This window comes from Colius striatus, unplaced genomic scaffold, assembly GCF_028858725.1.
Source record: "Colius striatus isolate bColStr4 unplaced genomic scaffold, bColStr4.1.hap1 scaffold_105, whole genome shotgun sequence".
Lineage (NCBI taxonomy): Eukaryota > Metazoa > Chordata > Aves > Coliiformes > Coliidae > Colius > Colius striatus.
Window position 1 is genome coordinate 49295 of NW_026908399.1, and position 16277 is coordinate 65571.

At 63.4% G+C, this 16277-nt stretch overlaps 3 protein-coding genes across 3 annotated transcripts; all 3 read right to left on the reverse strand.

The window, feature by feature from the left end:
- Positions 1-1613: 1613 nt before the first annotated feature.
- On the reverse strand, positions 1614-5333 carry LOC133629042 (class I histocompatibility antigen, F10 alpha chain-like). Its single transcript, XM_062019669.1, has 7 exons — positions 5224-5333; positions 4332-4595; positions 3840-4115; positions 3484-3756; positions 3293-3394; positions 1849-1875; positions 1614-1713 (listed from the first exon to the last, which is right to left on the reverse strand). The coding sequence occupies exons 1-7, from the start codon at positions 5282-5284 to the stop codon at positions 1700-1702; spliced, it is 1017 nt and encodes a 338-aa protein (XP_061875653.1). The 5' UTR covers positions 5285-5333; the 3' UTR covers positions 1614-1699.
- Positions 5334-7286: 1953 nt separating this feature from the next.
- On the reverse strand, positions 7287-11695 carry TAPBP (TAP binding protein). The gene is given in 9 exon segments (XM_062019661.1): positions 7287-7356; positions 7438-7463; positions 7650-7739; positions 8370-8679; positions 8681-8709; positions 9582-9932; positions 10617-10856; positions 10971-11180; positions 11608-11695. Coding segments are annotated over 9 exon segments (1305 nt in total). The 5' UTR covers positions 11645-11695; the 3' UTR covers positions 7287-7344.
- A 1605-nt stretch (positions 11696-13300) lies between these two features.
- ZBTB22 (zinc finger and BTB domain containing 22) lies at positions 13301-15722 on the reverse strand. Its single transcript, XM_062019680.1, is given in 3 exon segments — positions 13301-14171; positions 14173-14814; positions 15673-15722. Coding segments are annotated over 2 exon segments (1491 nt in total). The 5' UTR covers positions 14793-14814; positions 15673-15722.
- Between the last annotated feature and the right edge of the window lie 555 nt (positions 15723-16277).

The following is a 16277-nucleotide window of genomic DNA, read 5'->3' on the forward strand; positions in this document are numbered from 1 at the left end:
TCTTTCCCCTTCTCTCCACCCCCTCTGCTCCTATTTCTCTCCCCACACCTCCCCCGTATGGCTGTTGGTCAGAACGCAGGTCATTAACTGCCCTCTGTTAATTACCCACGTCCATTACTGCCTTAATGTCACCTCATTAATTATTCTGCACCCATAATCACGGAATGATTGGGGTGGGAACTCTGCAGATCAGCTCATCCCACCCCCTGCTAAAGCAGGTTCCTCTCGCTCAGGGGGCACAGGAACGTGTCTCAGTGGGTTTGGGAACCTCCTGAGGAACCTCCCTGGGTTCCAGGGCTCCCTCAGCTCAGCACCAAAGGAGTTTGTCCTCCTGTGCCACTGGAACCAGAGAATCACACAATGGGGGAGGGTGGAAGGGACCCACAGAGCTCCTAAAGCAGGTTCCTCATGGTCAGGGGGCACAGGATGAGTCCAAGTGGGTTTGGAAGCCACCTCAGATCCTCCCTGGGCAGCCTGGGCCAGGAGTTTGTCCTCCTGTGCCACTGGAACCAGAGAATCACACAATGGGGGAGGTTGGAAGGGACCCACAGAGCTCCTCCAGCCCCAAAGCAGGTTCCTCTCGGTCAGGGGGCACAGGAACGTGTCTCAGTGGGTTTGGGAACCTCCTACAGAAGCTCCCTGGGCAGCCTGGGCCAGGGCTCAGCACCAAAGGAGTTTCTCCTCCTGTTTCAATGGAGCTTTTTGTGCTCCAGCTTGTGTCCATCACCCCTTGTCCTGTCCCTGGAGACAACCAAGTGCTGCCCCAACCTCCTGACACCCATTTAGCTCTTGGTCACTATTGCTGAGCTCCCCCTGAGCTCAGGCTGTTCTTCTCCAGAGCAAACAGCCCCAGGGCCCTCAGAAGGACGATGCTCCAGTGCCTTGAGCATCTTGGTGGCACCTCACCAGCTTCTCTCCAGCAGTTCCCTGTCCCTCTGGAGCTGGGCAGCCCAGAACTGGCCACAGGACTCCAGATGAGGCCTCCCCAGGGCAGAGCAGAGGGGGAGCACAACCTCTCTCACTCCTGCTGCCCCCCAAGATGCCACTGGCATTGACACAGGGGACATCCCAACCCCACCTGGATGAGTTCCTGGGTGACCTGCTCTAGGTTGGAACTGCTCTGGCAGGGGGGGTTGCACTGGATCATGTCTCCAGGCATGGAGGAAGGGCTGGGGGGTGCCTCTTCAGGGGGTGGGGATGGTCAGCCCCCCACCCTATGCTGCCTCAGCTCAGGTGTGACCCCCAAAAGGGATCAGAGAGATTTGGAGCCTCCCCCTCATCCTGCTGCCGGGCTCATACTCAGGTGCTGGGACATTTTGGGGTCTCACCAGGCTGTTTGGCCTCAGGACCCACAGCCTGGGGCTCTCTGGGGTTGAAAGAGGTTCTCCAAGCCCCCCCTTTTTGCTGTCCCACTTTCCCTGAGTGGTGAGACCCCCAGGGGTCCCCCCAGCAATCTCCCCCCCGTTGCTGCCACCTCCTCAGGGCCCTGAGGCCAAGCTGCTCACAGGGGGCAGCGGAGGGACAGGCAGAGGTGTCCCTGAGGCCACCCCAGAGCTCCCAACCACCCCTTCACTCCCCTCCCCGTCCCCCCAAGCCAAGGAACCCGACTCCAGTGAGCCCAGAGCGGGTTTATTGTGGGCAGGGAAGGTGACAAGCGCCCCCTGCCCCGTGTCACCGGGTGTCGCCGCTGCCGGGCTGCTCAGGCCTTGCTGGCTGCAGGGATGGAGAAGAGACGTCACCTCCCCGTCCCCCACCCAGGGGGGCTCTGGGGGGTGGAGAGAGGGACCCCCAGGGAGGGGGAAAGGCTGGAACCGGCCCCAAAGCGGAGCCAGAGCCGCCGCTACTCACGTGGCGCCTTGTAGCCCTCGGGGTTCCCTGCGGAGAGAGAGGCGTCAGCAGCGCGGTGGAGGGGGCTGGGGGGCGCTGGGGGGGGAAAGGGGGCTGGGGGGCAATGAGGGGAAAGGGGGGCTGGGGGGAGAGCTGAGGGGAAAGGGGGCTGGGGGGCAATGAGGGGAAAGGGGGGGCTGGGGGGCGCTGGGGGAAAGGGGGCTGGGGGGCACTGAGGGGAAAGGGGGCTGGGGGGAGAGCTGAGGGGAAAGGGGGCTGGGGGGCGCTGGGGGAAAGGGGGCTGGGGGGAGAACTGAGAGGAAAAGGAGGGGTTTGGGGGGAGTTCTGAGGGGAAAAGGGGGGTTTGGAGGAAAAGGTGGAGCCTGTGTGGGGTTTTGAGGGGGAAAGTGGGGTTTGGGGGGAGTTTTGAGGGGGAAAAGGGGGGTTTTGGGGGAGTTTAGAGGGGAAATTTGGGGGTTTGGGGGAGTTTTGGGGGGAAACTCAGGTTTTGGGGGAGTTCTGAGGGAGAAAGGGGAGTTTGGGGGGGAAAAGGTGGAGTCTATGGGGTTTTGAGGGGGAAAGTGGGGTTTGGGTGGTGTTCTGAGGGGAAAAGTGGGGTTTTGGGGGAGTTCTGAGGGGGAAAGTGGAGTTTTGAGGAGAAAAGGTGGGGTTTTGGTGTAGTTCTGAGGGGAAAAGTTGGGTTTTGGGGGGTTCTGAGGGGAAAAGTTGGGGTTGGGGGAGTTCTGGGGGGAAAAGTGAGTTTTGGGCGAATTTTGAGGGGGAAGGGGGGTTTGGGGGAGTTTTGAGGGAAAAAGTGTAGTTTGGGCAAAGCTTTGAGAGGGAAAATGGGGGTTTGGGTGGAGTTCTGAGGGGAAAAGGGGATTTTGGTGGAGTTTTGAGGGGTAAAGTGGGGTTTGGGTGGACTTCTGAGGGACTAAGTGGGGTTTTGGTGGGGTTCTGAGGGGAAAAGTTGGGTTTTGAGGAGTTTTGAGGGGAAAAGTGGAGTTTGTGTGGAGCTTTGAGGATAAAAGTGGGGTTTTGTGGAGTTTTGAGAGGGGAAGTGGCGTTTTGAGGAGAAAAGTTGGGTTTTGGGTGAGTTCTGAGGGGAGAAGTTGGGTTTTGGGGGAGTTCTGAAGGGAAAAGTGGGGTTTTGTGGAGTTTTGAGAAGAAAAAGTGAGGCTTTTGTGGCGTATTGTGCGGAAAAGTGGGGTTTGGGTGGAGTTCTGAGGGAAAAAGTGGGGTTTGGGTGAAGTTTTGAGGGGGAAAGTGTGGTTTTGTGGAGTTCTGAGGGGAAAAGTGGGGTTTGGGTGGAGTTCTGAGGGGAGGAGTGGGGTTTGGGGAAGTTTTGTGAGGAAAAGCAGGGTTTGGGTGAAGTTTTGAGGGGGAAAGTGGGGTTTTGGGGGAGTTTTGAGGGGAAAAGTGGGGTTTTGTGGAGTTCTGAGGGCAAAGGTGTGTGCTGCTTTACCAGACATGCGTGTGTACAGCAGAACCCCAGCGATGGCTGCGATGGCAACAACGAGGGCACCCGCCACCCCCAGCACGATGGGCAACGGGTTGGAGTCCGGCTCTAGGAGAGAGCAGGGCCGTGAGGAGGAGGAGCAGCAGAGGAAGCCCCCGGCCCAGCGCTCCCCCGTGCCCAAGGCCCCCGGGGCTCACCCCAGGCGTAGAGGCCGGGCTCGGGCAGGCCGGCGTGCTCCACGCGGCACCGGTACTTGTCCCTGTCCTCGGGACGGGCCTCGATGGAGGCCCAGGTGTAGTAGGTGCCGTCGCTGTTGGGCGCCACGCCGCCCCACTCGGTGTCCTGGTCCCTGACCTCGCCGTCCTTCAGCCAGCTGACGGAGATGGGCCGCGGGTAGAAGCCGTACGCGCGGCAGCGCAGGCTCAGCACCCCGTGGGCCTCCTGCCCCGACACTCGCACCGTGGGGGGCTCTGGGGAGCGGCTGTGGGTGAGGGGCGGCGCACGGCCTCCCCCCCCGCCACGGCCCGGCCCCGGGCTCCCGTCCCGCCCTCACCTTTCCTCTCCAGCATCTCCTGCCCGTGGCTCACGTATTTCTTCAGCCACTCGATGCAGGTGCTCTCCAGGTAGTGCTTCATCCTCTCAGCCACTGTCCCGTCCTCCTCCCACTTCCTCTTGGTGACCAGTGCGGCCGCATCCGCCGCGGTGAACGTCATCGTGTCCATGTCGAAGGCGATGAAGTCCCTCCCATCGTAGGCGTACTGCCAATAGCCCCTGGTGCTCTCGTCCTCCAGCAGGTCACAGCCAGACATGACCTGCAGCGTGTGAGCCCCTGAAACAGGAGCAGCGACCATGGCCGAGGGGCTGCTGCAGCCCTGAGCCCTCGGTGGGACACAGACCCCCCGCAGCACCCCCTGGCCCAGCCCCGTGTGAGGGTGGGGAAGCGCCTCTGGCATCCCCCTGGCTCTGGGGCTGGCAGGATTTCAGGGGGGAACTCTCCAGAATCCCACCCCAGCCCCACAGAGCCCCAGCCCTGCCCCACACTCACTCCCGCTCTGGTTGTAGCGGCTCCGCAGCGTGTCCAGGTTCATAAGGCCGATCTGCTCATTGCTCCTCTCAATCTGGGTCTGTCCCTCCCAGTACTCAGGGTCCATGTTGTCCTCCATCCACTTCACCCTCGGCACCACTCTCCCCGTGTTGCTGCTGTACTGTGAGATGAGGATCCCGTCCACGTACCCCACGGCTGTGAACTGGGGCAGCCCCGGGCTGGGCTCTGACACCGCAACGTAGAAGTAGCGCAGGGAGTGGAGCCCTGAGGGGACACGAGGGGAGGTGAGAGCTGGGGGGCAGCCAGGCTGGGGGCAGCCAGGGCTGAGAAGGCAGAGGGGTGGGCAGTCAGGTTGGGCAAAGGGGTCCCAGAGGAGCAGATTGGGGCAGGGGGGCTCTGAAGGAGGGAGATGTGCACGGAGGGTGGCTCCTGGCTCCCGGTAAGACGAGCTCAGGGGGTTCTGGAGCCAAGGAGAGGCAGCTCCAAGGGGTAACCGGGAACAGGGGGGTTGGTGCTACCAGCGTCGGGAGAAGCAGATCTGGGGGACGGGGAAAGGGATCCGGGGTCAAATGTTTGCCTGAGAACAGGGGATCCACTGCCCAGCGGGGTCTTGGGGTGGGGAACCGGCTTGCGGGGCGGTACACGGCGGTAGGGGGTGGGAAAGGGAAGGTGAGGGGGTCCCGGTGCCCGGGGAAGGGAGTGCAGGGGGGGTCCCGGCGCTCAGGGACCGAGGCGGGTCCATGAGGGACCCGCTGCCCATCCCCTGGGGCACCCCAGAGCGACCGGGGCTTCGGGCTGGGGGGGTGCGGGACGTCCCGAGGCTCGGCAAAACGGGGTCGGGAGGGTCCCGGCGGCCGGGAAAGCGCCTCCCGGGCTCCCCCCTCGCACTCACCATCCGCCCCCCGGCCGAGGACCAGCAGCAGCAGCAGCCCCAGCGCCGGCACCGACCCCATCGCGCCGCTGCGCTCCGGACGCGGCTCCGCCCGCGCCTCGCCCCGGCCCCGGCCCCGGCCCCGCGCGGCCATTGGCCCCCGCCGCCGCCCGCCCGCCAATGGCGGCGCCGCGCGGCCCTGACGGCACCGGGCGCCGGGCAGACGGCGGCCGCGCAGGTTGGACGGAGCGAAAGCGAAAGCGCCGGCGGCGGGGAGGTGTGAGTGTGGGGAGTTCTGAGGGGAGGAGTGGGGGATGGGGAGTTCTGAGGGGAAAGTGGGGTTTTGTGGAGTTTTGAGGAGAAAAGGTGGAGTTTTGGTGGAGTTCTGAGGGGAAACGTGGGGGATTGGGGGAGTTCTGAGGGGAAAAGTGGGGGATGGGGGGAGTTCTGAGGGGAAAAGTGGGGTTTAGGGGGAGTTCTGAGGGGAGAAGTGGGGTTTTGGGGGAGTTCCGAGGGGAAAAGTGGGGGATTGGGGAGTTCTGAGGGGAGGAGTGGGGGATGGGGGAGTGCTGAGGGGAAAAGTGGGGGATTGGGGGAGTTCCGAGGGGAAAAGTGGGGGATTGGGGAGTTCTGAGGGGAGGAGTGGGGGATGGGGGAGTGCTGAGGGGAAAAGTGGGGGATTGGGGGAGTTCTGAGGGGAAAAGTGGGGTTTAGGGGGAGTTCTGAGGGGAAAAGTGGGGTTTTGGGGGAGTTCCGAGGGGAAAAGTGGGGGATTGGGGAGTTCTGAGGGGAGAAGTGGGGGTTTGGTGTAGTTCTGAGGGGAGAAGTGGGGGATGGGGGAGTTCTGAGGGGAAAAATGGGGTTTTGGGGGAGTTCTGAGGGGAAAAGTGGGGGATTGGGGAGTTCTGAGGGGAAAAGTTGGGTTTTGGGGGAGTTCTGAGGGAAAAAGTTGGGTTTTGGGGAGTTCTGAGGGAAAAAGTTGGGTTTTGGGGAGTTCTGAGAGGAAAAGTGGGGGTTTGGGAAGTTCTGAGGGGAAAAGTGGGGTTTTGAGGAGAAAAGTTGGGTTTTGGTGTAGTTCTGAGGGGAAAAGTTGGGTTTTGGGGGGTTCTGAGGGGAAAAGTTGGGTTTTGGGGGAGTTCTGAGGGGGAAAGTGGGGTTTTGTGGAGTTTTGAGAGGAAAAAGTGAGGCTTTTGTGGCGTATTGTGCGGAAAAGTGGGGTTTGGGTGGAGTTTTGAGGGAAAAAGTGGAGTTTCAAGGGAAAAAATGGCAGTTTTGTGGTGTTCCGAGGGAAAAATGAGAGTTTTCTAGCATACTGAGGGGGAAAAGCAGGGTTTTGGTGGAGTTCTGAAGGAAAAAGGAGTTTTGGGGGACTTCTGAGGGGGAAAGTGGGGTTTTGGGGGAAAAAGTGGAGTCTGTGTGGACTTTGTAGGGTTAAAGTGGGGTTTTGTGGAGCTTGGAGGGGGAAAGCGGGGGTTTTGTGAACATTTTAAGGCAAAAAGTGGAGTTTTGAGGGATAAAAGTGGGGGGTTGGGGAATTTCTGAGGGGGAAAGGGGGATTTGGGGGGAGTTCTGAGGAGAAAAGTAGAGTTTGTGTGGAATTTTGAGAATAAAAGTGGTGTTTTGAGGGAAAAAGTGGGGTTTGGGTGGAATTTCAAGGGAAAAGGGGGGAGGTGGGGTGTTTTGAGGGAAAAAGTGGGGCTTTACTGAAGTTCTGGGGGAAAAGGTGGGGTTTCTGTAAAGTTCTGAGGGAAACTGTGGGTTTTGACTGAAGTTTTGAGGGGCAAAACAGGTTTTGAGGGATTCCTGAGGGATGAAAGTGGCCTTTTGGTTTAGTTTTGAGGGAAAGAAGGATTTTGGTGAAGTTCTGAGGGGGAGAAGTGGGTTTTGGTGCATTTTTGAGAGGGAAAAGCGGGGTTTTGTGGAGTTGTGAGCAGCTGAGGGAATGGAGGTGGTCAGCCTGGAGAAGAGGCTGAGGGGTCACTGGTGGCTGTGGCTCCACTTTGGACTCCACGAGCTCCAAGGTCTTCTCCAACCTTAAAGCTTCTCTGGGGGTGTATTTAGAGACACAGAAACATTGTCACTCCTTGTTTGGGGTGAGAAAGCCTTTATTTGGTGCAGCATGGTCGTTCTCCAGCCTCGGGATCAGTTTGTTTTCTGCAGGGAAAGGGATGGGTGAGGGTTGGGGACACCTGGGGACATGGTGGCACCTCGTGGGGACAGGGACATGGACCTTACCTTGGGATCCGGGGCGGGGTGCAGAGCTGCAGGGGGGGAAAAGAGGGAGGTGAGGTGGCTGCTGCCATCAGGGACATGAGGGACAAGGGGGGACGTGGGGACACACGAGGGTCATGGAGATAAGCTGTGGGACGTGAGGGTTTGGGGGACAAGAGGGTGGTTGAGGACAAGGGGAGACATGGATGTGGGGACACTTTGGGGACACAACTCACAGGGGGGGTTGAGCCAGCGCCAGAGTCCACAGAGCACAAAGGCCACCAGAAACAGCCCCACCACGTCCTCCATGCCTGGCCCCGCGGCTCCTGTGGGGACAGGGGACACCTGAGCCACGGCCACCCCTCACCACTCACTGTCCTGCTGGTCCCAGTGTCCCCAGCCCTGCTCCTGATGTGCCCCTGGTATGTCCCAGCTCCAGTCCTGCCACTCCTCGGTGTCTCCAGCCTTGGTTCTGGTGGCCCTTAGACCTTCCCAACCGTGGTCCCAATGTCCCTGGTGTCCCCAACACCAGCCTTGGCACCCCTTGGTGTCCCCAGCTGTGGTTCTGGTGTCTCCTGACCTTCTCAACCGTCACCTTGATGTCCTTTGGTGTCCCCAGCTATGGTTCTAGCGTCTCATGACCTTCTCAACCATCACCTTGGTGTCCCCAACGCAATCCTGAGCACTCGGTGTCCTCAACCATGACCATGATGCCCTTTGGTGTCCCCAACTGTGGCCCTGGTGTCCCCTGACCTTCTCAACCATGACCTTGGTGTCCCCAACCCAATCCTGAGCGTTCCTTGGTGTCCTCAACCATCACCTTGGTGTCCCCAACCCAATCCCTGGGCTCCATGGTGTCCCCAACCATGACCTTGGCGTCCCTTTGCCCTTCTCAGCCCCACCCCCGCCATCCCTCAGTGTCCCCCCTGATGTCCCCCAGATCCATCCCCACTCACCAGCCACCTCCAGCCTCACGTGGACGCTCCGTGGGGCCCGCAGCGCCGCGTGGGTCACCAGGCAGCTGTAGACGTCGCCGTGGTGCTGGAGCCTGGCCGGGACCAGACGGATCCCGTTTCTCCGGCTGAAGGTGCCACCGGGCCCTTGACGGTGGCCCGTGGCCCAGGTCTTGGCCACCGTCTCCTCCAGGGGTAAGAGCGGCCCAGAGGCCCCGGCCCGGCGCTGCCACCTCACCGCCACGTCCAGGGGGAAGTAGCCCGAGGTGTCGCAGAGCAGCTCGGCCGCCGAGCCCGGGGCCACCACCAGCGGGGGACGGGCGCAGGGTCACCGTGGGGGGCTCTGGGGGGGGACAGGAAGGGGAGGGGACACTGGGCTGGATACGACCTGGGACCATTATGGCCCTGAGGGACTGGGGACAGTCACTGAAAGGGCTGCAGATGGGGCTGGGGTGTTCCTTAAGGCCTGATCCCACCCCCAAGGGGTCCATATAGGACTGTGGACCGGTCCAATATGGTCATTACCACCCTATATGATACATCTGACCCCAGATATAACCGTGTAGGGCCCATTTAGGACTATGGACTGGTCCAATATGGTCTATAAGACCCTATATGATACATCTGCCCCCCAGTATAACCCTCCCAGCCTGGTCCTTTCCCCTGTATGGGCACTGAGGCACCAGTGCCACCCCTATAGGGTCCATACAGGACTATGGACCGGTCCAATATGGTCTATAAGACCCTATATGATACATCTGACCCCCAGTATAACCCTCCCAGCCTGGTCCTTTCCCCTGTATGGGCACTGAGGCACCAGTGCCACCCCCATAGGGCCCATATAGGACTATGGACCGGTCCAATATGGTCTTTACAGCCTCGTAGGATACATCTGACCCCCAGTATAACCCTCCCAGCCTGGTCCTTTCCCCTGTATGGGCACTGAGGCACCAGTGCCACCCCCATAGGGCCCATATAGGACTATGGACCGGTCCAATATGGTCTTTACAGCCTCGTAGGATACATCTGACCCCCAGTATAACCCTCCCAGCCTGGTCTTCTCCCTTTGATGAGCACTGAGGCACCAGTCCCACCCCCATAGGGCCCGTATAGGACTATGGACCGGTCCAATATGGTCTATAAGACCCCACATGGTACAAAAGCCCCCCAGTTTACCCCCCCCAGCCCAGTCCTTTCCCCTGTACGGCCACTGACCCAGCACACGGACGTGCAGGACCTGCTGCGCCTGTCCCCGCGGCAGGAAGACGGCGCAGATGTAGGTGCCCTGGTGGGACACGTGGAGGGGGTCGAGGCGCAGGGTGACGTTCCTGACGTGTCCCCCCGGCCCCCCGGCTGTCCCCAGCAGCAGCTGCACCCCGGGGGTGGCCTCGGGGGCGCTGGAGGTGGCCGAGTCGTAGGTGAGGAGGCGGCGGCCGGCGCCGCGGTGCTGCTGCCGCCACTCCAGGGCAAAGGGGCCCGGCGGGGAGGTGAAGGCGCAGTGGAGATCCAGGGGGGTCCCTGGGGAGCCCCTCAGCTCCGGGGTCAGTGTGAACACTGATAGTGTGGCTGGGGGGGGACAAAGGGGACATGGGGGGGACAGGGGAGATGTGGGGGGACAGGGGAGAGCAGGGACTGCAGGGGTGGGGGGACACAGGGATGGGGGGTCCCTGGGGAGCCCCTCAGGGTGAACACCGACAGCGTGGCTGGGGGGGACAAAGGGGACATGGGGGGATGTGGGGGGACAGGGGAGAGCAGGGACTGCAGGGGTGGGGGGACACAGGGATGGGGGGTCCCTGGGCAGCCCCTCAGGGTGAACACCGACAGCGTGGCTGGGGGGGACAAAGGGGGGATGTGGGGGGACAGGGGAGAGCAGGGACTGCAGCGGTGGGGGGACATGGGGATGGGGAGTGCAAGGGACATTGGGGGACAAAGGGGACATGGGGGGACCACAGGAGTGGGGGGGCCATAGGGGATGGTGGGGGATAGGGGTCAAATGTGGGGACATGGGGACCAGAAGGGACATGGGGAGGGACAAGGGGGGACATGAGGGGTACAAGGGGGGATGGGGGATATTTGGGGGCACCCCAGGGACAAAAGGGACAGGGAGGGACACGGGGGGGACCCCGTAGGGACAAGGGGTAGATGGGGAGACCCTGAGGGGACAAGGGGGGGGGGATATGGGGTGGGGGCACCTCGAGGTGACCCACGATGGGGTCCCCCAGACCCCCTCCCTCCCCCCCAGTCTCTTACCAGTGACAGCAGTGGCGGTGGTGGGGGGGCTCTGCCCCTGCAGCAGCGCCGTGACGCCGTAGCCGGGGGTCCCCAACGATGCCACCCACCAGGACCCCCCCAAACCCAGGGGGCTGCGGGTGTGGAGCCCCAGAGAAGGCGCCCAGGGTGGGGGGGTGAGTGTCAGCACCGTGGGGCTCAGCTCGCATTTGGGGGGGGTCCAGGAGGGTCTCCATGCCCTGGTCAGGGTACCCCAGGGGTCTGTGGGGACAGGAGGGTGCTGACACACACTGGGGAGGGGGCTCTGACCCCCCTCTCCCCGCCGAGGGGGCACGTGGGGGGGTTTTTTGGGGGGGACACACACCAGGGACCTACCAGTGACATCGAAGGTGCTGTTGGGGTCCTGGGAGGTGTTGGGGGGTGGGGGGGGAGGGTCGGAGCCCCCCCTCAGCCACAGCACAGCCGGCTTCTGGCTCAGAACCCCCCCCGGACCCAGGAGGGGACAGAGCAGAGGGGGGAGAGGGGCAGGGGGGCCCCCCGTGGGGGTCCCCAAATCCGCTGCCCCCCCCTGCAGCAGGCAGAGCCCTGTGGGAGCAGCCGCCATCGTGGGGGGGGGGCAAAGAGGGTCCCTGGGGGGAGGGGGGATGTTGGGGTCCTGGAATGTGGGGGAGGGGCGGGATGGGGGTTACCGAAGGAGTCTCGAGGTTGGGGGGGGTCTTGGGGAGGGGTCCCAAGGCTGTGGGTTGGGGAAGGGGCAGCGGGAGACGGTCCCGGGGTGGGTCCCACGCTGGGGAGGGGGATCACCGGGGAGGGGTCCCGTGGGGGGGGGTCCCACTTGGGGGGTCCCAGGGAGGGGAGTTTCGGTTGGGGGGGTGGTGTCCCAGGGTGGGGGGGCCAGGGGGAGGGGTCCCAGGTTGAGGGTGATGGGAGAGGGGGGTCCCGGGGTCTTGGATGGGGGGTCCTGGGGTGTGAGGGGAGGGGTCCCGGGGGGAACGTCACCCCCAATTCTCACCCGCCAGCAGCAGCCCCAGCCCCGGCCCGGCCGCCATCGCCCCTCGGCGCCGCTTTCACTTTCACTTTCACTTTCGCTCTCGCCCCGCCCCCAAAGCAGCGCGAGCCAGCGGCAGCGGGTCAATATTTATCGACGGGTAAAAAAAGCCACGAATCGACTCAAAATTACAAAAAAGGGGGGTTGGGGGGGAGAGAAGAGACACGAACGGCCGGCCCTGACCTGGGTGGGGGGCACCCACGGACCCCGGGGTGGGGTTGGGGGGGGTAAATCAGGGGTCTGGGGGAGCACCCAGGGGTCTGGGGGGTCCTCCATGGGCTCAGGGGGCTGGGGGGGGGGTTACCCAGGGGTCCTGGGCGCACTCAGGGGTCTGGGGGGGCACCCAGGAGTCCAGGGGTCAACCAGGGGTCTGGGGGGCACCCAGGGGTCTGGGGGGTCCTCCATGGGCTCAGGGGTCCGAGGGGGGCACCCAGGGGTCCGGGCAGCCCCCGGGTCATACCGTGGGGTGGGGGGTGACAGGGACAATTCTCTTGACACACACCAACATCATCACAGGGGGGGTGAGGTGGTGGGAGACCCAAGTTTGGGGGGGGATGTCACAACACAGGGAGCCAGGTGTCCAGGGGAGATGGGACCTGGGGGACCCTGAGTGGGACACACACACACACACATCGGGGCACAAGTGTCTTTGTAGGGGAGGGGATTGGTCAGAGGAGACCCAGAACATCCAGATGTGATGGGACCCAAATGTCAGGGTGGGATGGGAGGGACCCGAATGTCCAGGGGGACAAGACCCAAGTGTCCGGGTGGGATGGGACCTGGGTGCTCAGAGGTGATGGAACCCAAGTGTCCAGGTGAGGTGGGACCTGGGTGCTCAGAGGTGATGGAACCCAAGTGTCCAGGTGAGGTGGGATTTAAGTGCTGAGATGTGACAGGAGCTGGGTGCCCAGATGTGATGGGACTCAGCTGTCCAGGTGGGATGGGACTTGGGCACCCAGAAGTGATGGGACCCAAGTGGCCAGGTGGGATGGGACCTTGATGTCCAGGCAGGATGGGATCTGGGTGTCCAGGTGTGGTGGGATTTAAGTGCTCAGATGTGATGGGATCTGGATGTCTAGGTGGGATGGGATCTGGTTGTCCAAGTGGGATGTGACCTTGGTACCCAGAAGTGATGAGACCCAAGTGTCCAGGTGGGATGGTACCTGGGTGGCCAGGCATGGTGAGACCTTAACGTCCATGTGAGATGGGACCCGGGCACCCAGAGCTGATGGCACCCAAGTGTCTGGGTGGGATGGGACCTTGATGTCTAGGTAGGATGGGACCTGGGTGTCCAGGTGGGATGGGACCCAAGTGTCTGGGTGGGATGGGACCTTGATGTCTAGGTAGGATGGGACCTGGGTGTCCAGGTGGGATGGGACCCAAGTGTCTGGGTGTGATGGGACTCAGTTGTCCAGGCGGGATGGGATCTGGGTGTCCAGATGTGAGGTCACCCAAGTGTCCAGGTGTGATGGGATCCAAGTGTCCAGGTGGGATGGGACCTTGATGTCCAGGTGGGATGGAACCCAAGTGTCCAGGTGTGATGGGATCCAAGTGTCCAGGTGGGATGGGACCTGAGCACCCAGAGCTGATGGCACCCAACCACCCATCCCCACCCCAACCCTCTCCATCCCCATCTCCCTCCCCCTTCTCCCCCACCTCACATCTTCCCCCCAGCAAACCCCATCTCCCCCCTGGGCGACCCTCCAGCGGGACCTTCCCTCAACGTCCCCCAGTCTCCTCCACCAGCAGCAGCAGCAGCATCCCCAGCACCTCCTCCAGCTCCTCCCAAGCCTTGCTCCTTCTTGGCCAGCGCGGGGAGGCCGGGTGGGCCGGGCAGGACCCCGGCCAGGCGGTGCCTCCTCTCGCAGTGGCCCTTGTGGCGCATGAAGCTGTCGCGCCACATGAACTTCTTGGCGCAGACGTCGCACTGGTAGGGTTTGAGGCCCGTGTGGGTCTTCATGTGCTCCGTGAGGTGATGCTTCATCTTGAACTTCTTGTTGCAGACGGGGCAGTCGAAGGGGCGCAGGTTGAGGTGCATGTTGACGTGCCTGTCCCTCATGCTCTTGTGGGAAAAGGCTTTGCCGCAGTGGCACATGAAGATCTTGTTGCCGTCGGCGGCCGCCGCCGCGAGCTGGACGGCTCCGTGTTCCACCGGGGCTTGGGGGGGGAAAACCAAGATCTGGTTGCCCTGCATGTCCATGGGGAGAAGGGAGCGAGGCGGGAAGGAGGCGGGAGGGTTGGAATCTTCCAAGGCCTCGTAGGGAGAAGGGAAATCCTCGGAGGACTCGCAGAAGTTCACCTGCTCCTCCAGCTTGGGGCGGGGGGCGGCGGCGCCGCGGGACGGAGCCTCGGCCCCGCCACGGGCCGGGCCTTCCACGGGGTCCTCGTCCTCCTCGCAGGTGAGCACCAGGTCCTCCTGCAGCCACTCCTGCTTGACGTACACCCACTGCTTCTGCGGGACGATGCTGGGCTGGACGTAGAGGGGCCGGCGGCCGCCTTCGCCGTCCTCGCTGCCTTCCTCCGCCTCCAGCAGCTCCCCGCCGCCGCCCTTCCCCGCCTCCTCGGGGACCCCCCGAAGCCGGGTACTTGTGGGGTTCGGCCCCCTCGGCGGCATCCCTGGGGCTGAAGTAGTTGCTGCTGCTGGGGGACTGGTTGTCGCTGGTGCGGCTGGAGTGGGCGCGTAAGGAGGAGGAGGAGGAGGAAGAGGAGGAGGAGGAGGAGGAGGAGGAAGGTCCGGGAGGCGCCGGGGCGGCCCTGCCTTCCTTGAGGAGCTCGGTGCACTTGTCCACGATGTGCCACATCTGCAGCACGCTGCCCACCGTCAGGAAGTTGACGATCTCCTCGGGGGCCATGGACAGGCGCCCCGTGTAGGCCGAGCCCAGCACGGTCTCGAAGGCGCCGGGGTCCATGACGTTGGGCAGGACGATGGACGTCATGTTCTTCAGCAGCACCTGGTCGTGGAAATAGGGCGAGGAGGCGGCCAGGACGGCTCTGTGGGCTCGGAACACGCGGCCCTGGACGTGGATGGAGATGTCACACAGCTTCCCCTCCACGCGCTGCTGGTTGAGGTTGGCCAGGAGAGCGCTGGTGATCTCCGGGAAGTCCACGTGCACCAGGCCGGGGCCGGGGCCGCCGCACGAGGCCTCCATGGTGCTGCCCCGGCCGCAGCTCCTGGGGAGGGGGAGGGTTAGAGAGGGGGGAGCCCACCACAGGCCTGAAACGGGACTGGCTTTGGTCACCACAACCCCAAATCTACTGGAATTGGCTTTTGTTTGGTCACCAAGAGCCCCAAAAGTCCCCAAATTGGCCTCAGTTTGGTCACTGAAACACCAAAACTACTGAAATGGCTTTTGTTTGGTCACTAAAAGCGCCTACAGTCCCCCTATAGCTCCCCACAGCCCCCCATAGCCTCCACAGCCAACCTATAGCCCCTACAGCCCCCTCATAGCTCCCCATAGCCCCCCTATAACTCCCCATAGCCCCCCCACAGCCCCTATAGCTCCCCATAGCCCCCCACAACCCCCCTATAGCCCCCCATAGCCCCTACAGCCCCCCTATAGCTCCCTATAGCCTCCCACAGCCCCCCATAGCCAACCTATAGCCCCTACAGCCCCCCCATAGCCCCCCATAACTCCCCACAGCCCCTATAGCCCCCCATAACTCCCCACAGCCCCTATAGCCCCCCCAGTCCCTCTATAGCCTCTCACAACCTCCTATAGCCCCCCAATAACTCCCCATAGCCCCCTCCAGTCCCTCTGTAGCACCCCACAGCCCCTATAGCGCCCCTATAGCTCCTTATAGCCCCTCACAACCCCCCTATAGCTCCCCACAGCCAACCTATAGCCCCCCCAGTCCCTCTGTAGCCCCTCACAACCCCCCACAGCCCCTTCACCCTCCCCCTCAGCCCCTACCCCGTCCCCCCCTTCACCCCCCACCCCCCCTCTGTGGCTCCCCACAGCCCCCCCCCAGCCCCCCACGGCCCCCTTCACCCTCCCCCCGGCCCCGCCCCCGCCCCGCCCCCCCCCTCACCCCGCGCTCCGGGGCTCAAGGCGCCGCCGCCGCCGCCATCTTGGCGCTTCCCTCCCTCCCTCCGCCGGGCGCCGCCCCCTCGCGCCCTCCCGCCCTTAAAGCGGCCGCGTCCCGCCGCGCCCCCGCGGGCCCCCCCCGCCGCCGCCGTTGCCGCTTTAAGGCCGCCGCGGCCGCCAGGGCGCAGGCGCGGCCGAGGCCACGCCCACGCGGGGAAGGGGGCGGGGCTTGTGGCGCCTTAAAGGGACCGCGTAACAAAACGGAGCTTTATTGGGGAGCGGGGGGGGGCCGGGCCGGGGCGGGGGGGGGAACGGCTCGGGGGGGTCTGGAGGGGGGGTCGTGGTCAGTCCGAGTCCGACAGGACGATGATCTCCTCGGGGTCGCACTGGGTGGCCACGCTGGTCTGCGGGAGGGGTTTGGGGGGGGTCAGTGGGGGCTGAGACCCCCCCCAGGGACCCCCCCGAAAGGACGGAGACCCCCAGGGACACGCCGGGGGCCCCCTGAGCCCCCCCTGACCCAGCTAAACCCCGCCAGGACCCCCCACAAACCCCCCCAGGATGCCCAGACCCCCCCAGACCCCTCTAAACCCCTCCAACCCCCTCCCAACC

Excerpts from the sequence above, each read along its gene's own strand:
- LOC133629042 (XM_062019669.1), bottom strand. The coding sequence starts at position 5,284 with ATGGGGTCGGTGCCGGCGCTGGGGCTGCTGCTGCTGCTGGTCCTCGGC. Across the intron at positions 3,757-3,839 it reads GGAGATGCTGGAGAGGAAAG|AGCCCCCCACGGTGCGAGTG; the intron begins GTGAGGGCGGGA and ends GCCGCTCCCCAG. Across the intron at positions 3,395-3,483 it reads GCCCGGCCTCTACGCCTGGG|AGCCGGACTCCAACCCGTTG; the intron begins GTGAGCCCCGGG and ends GCTCTCTCCTAG.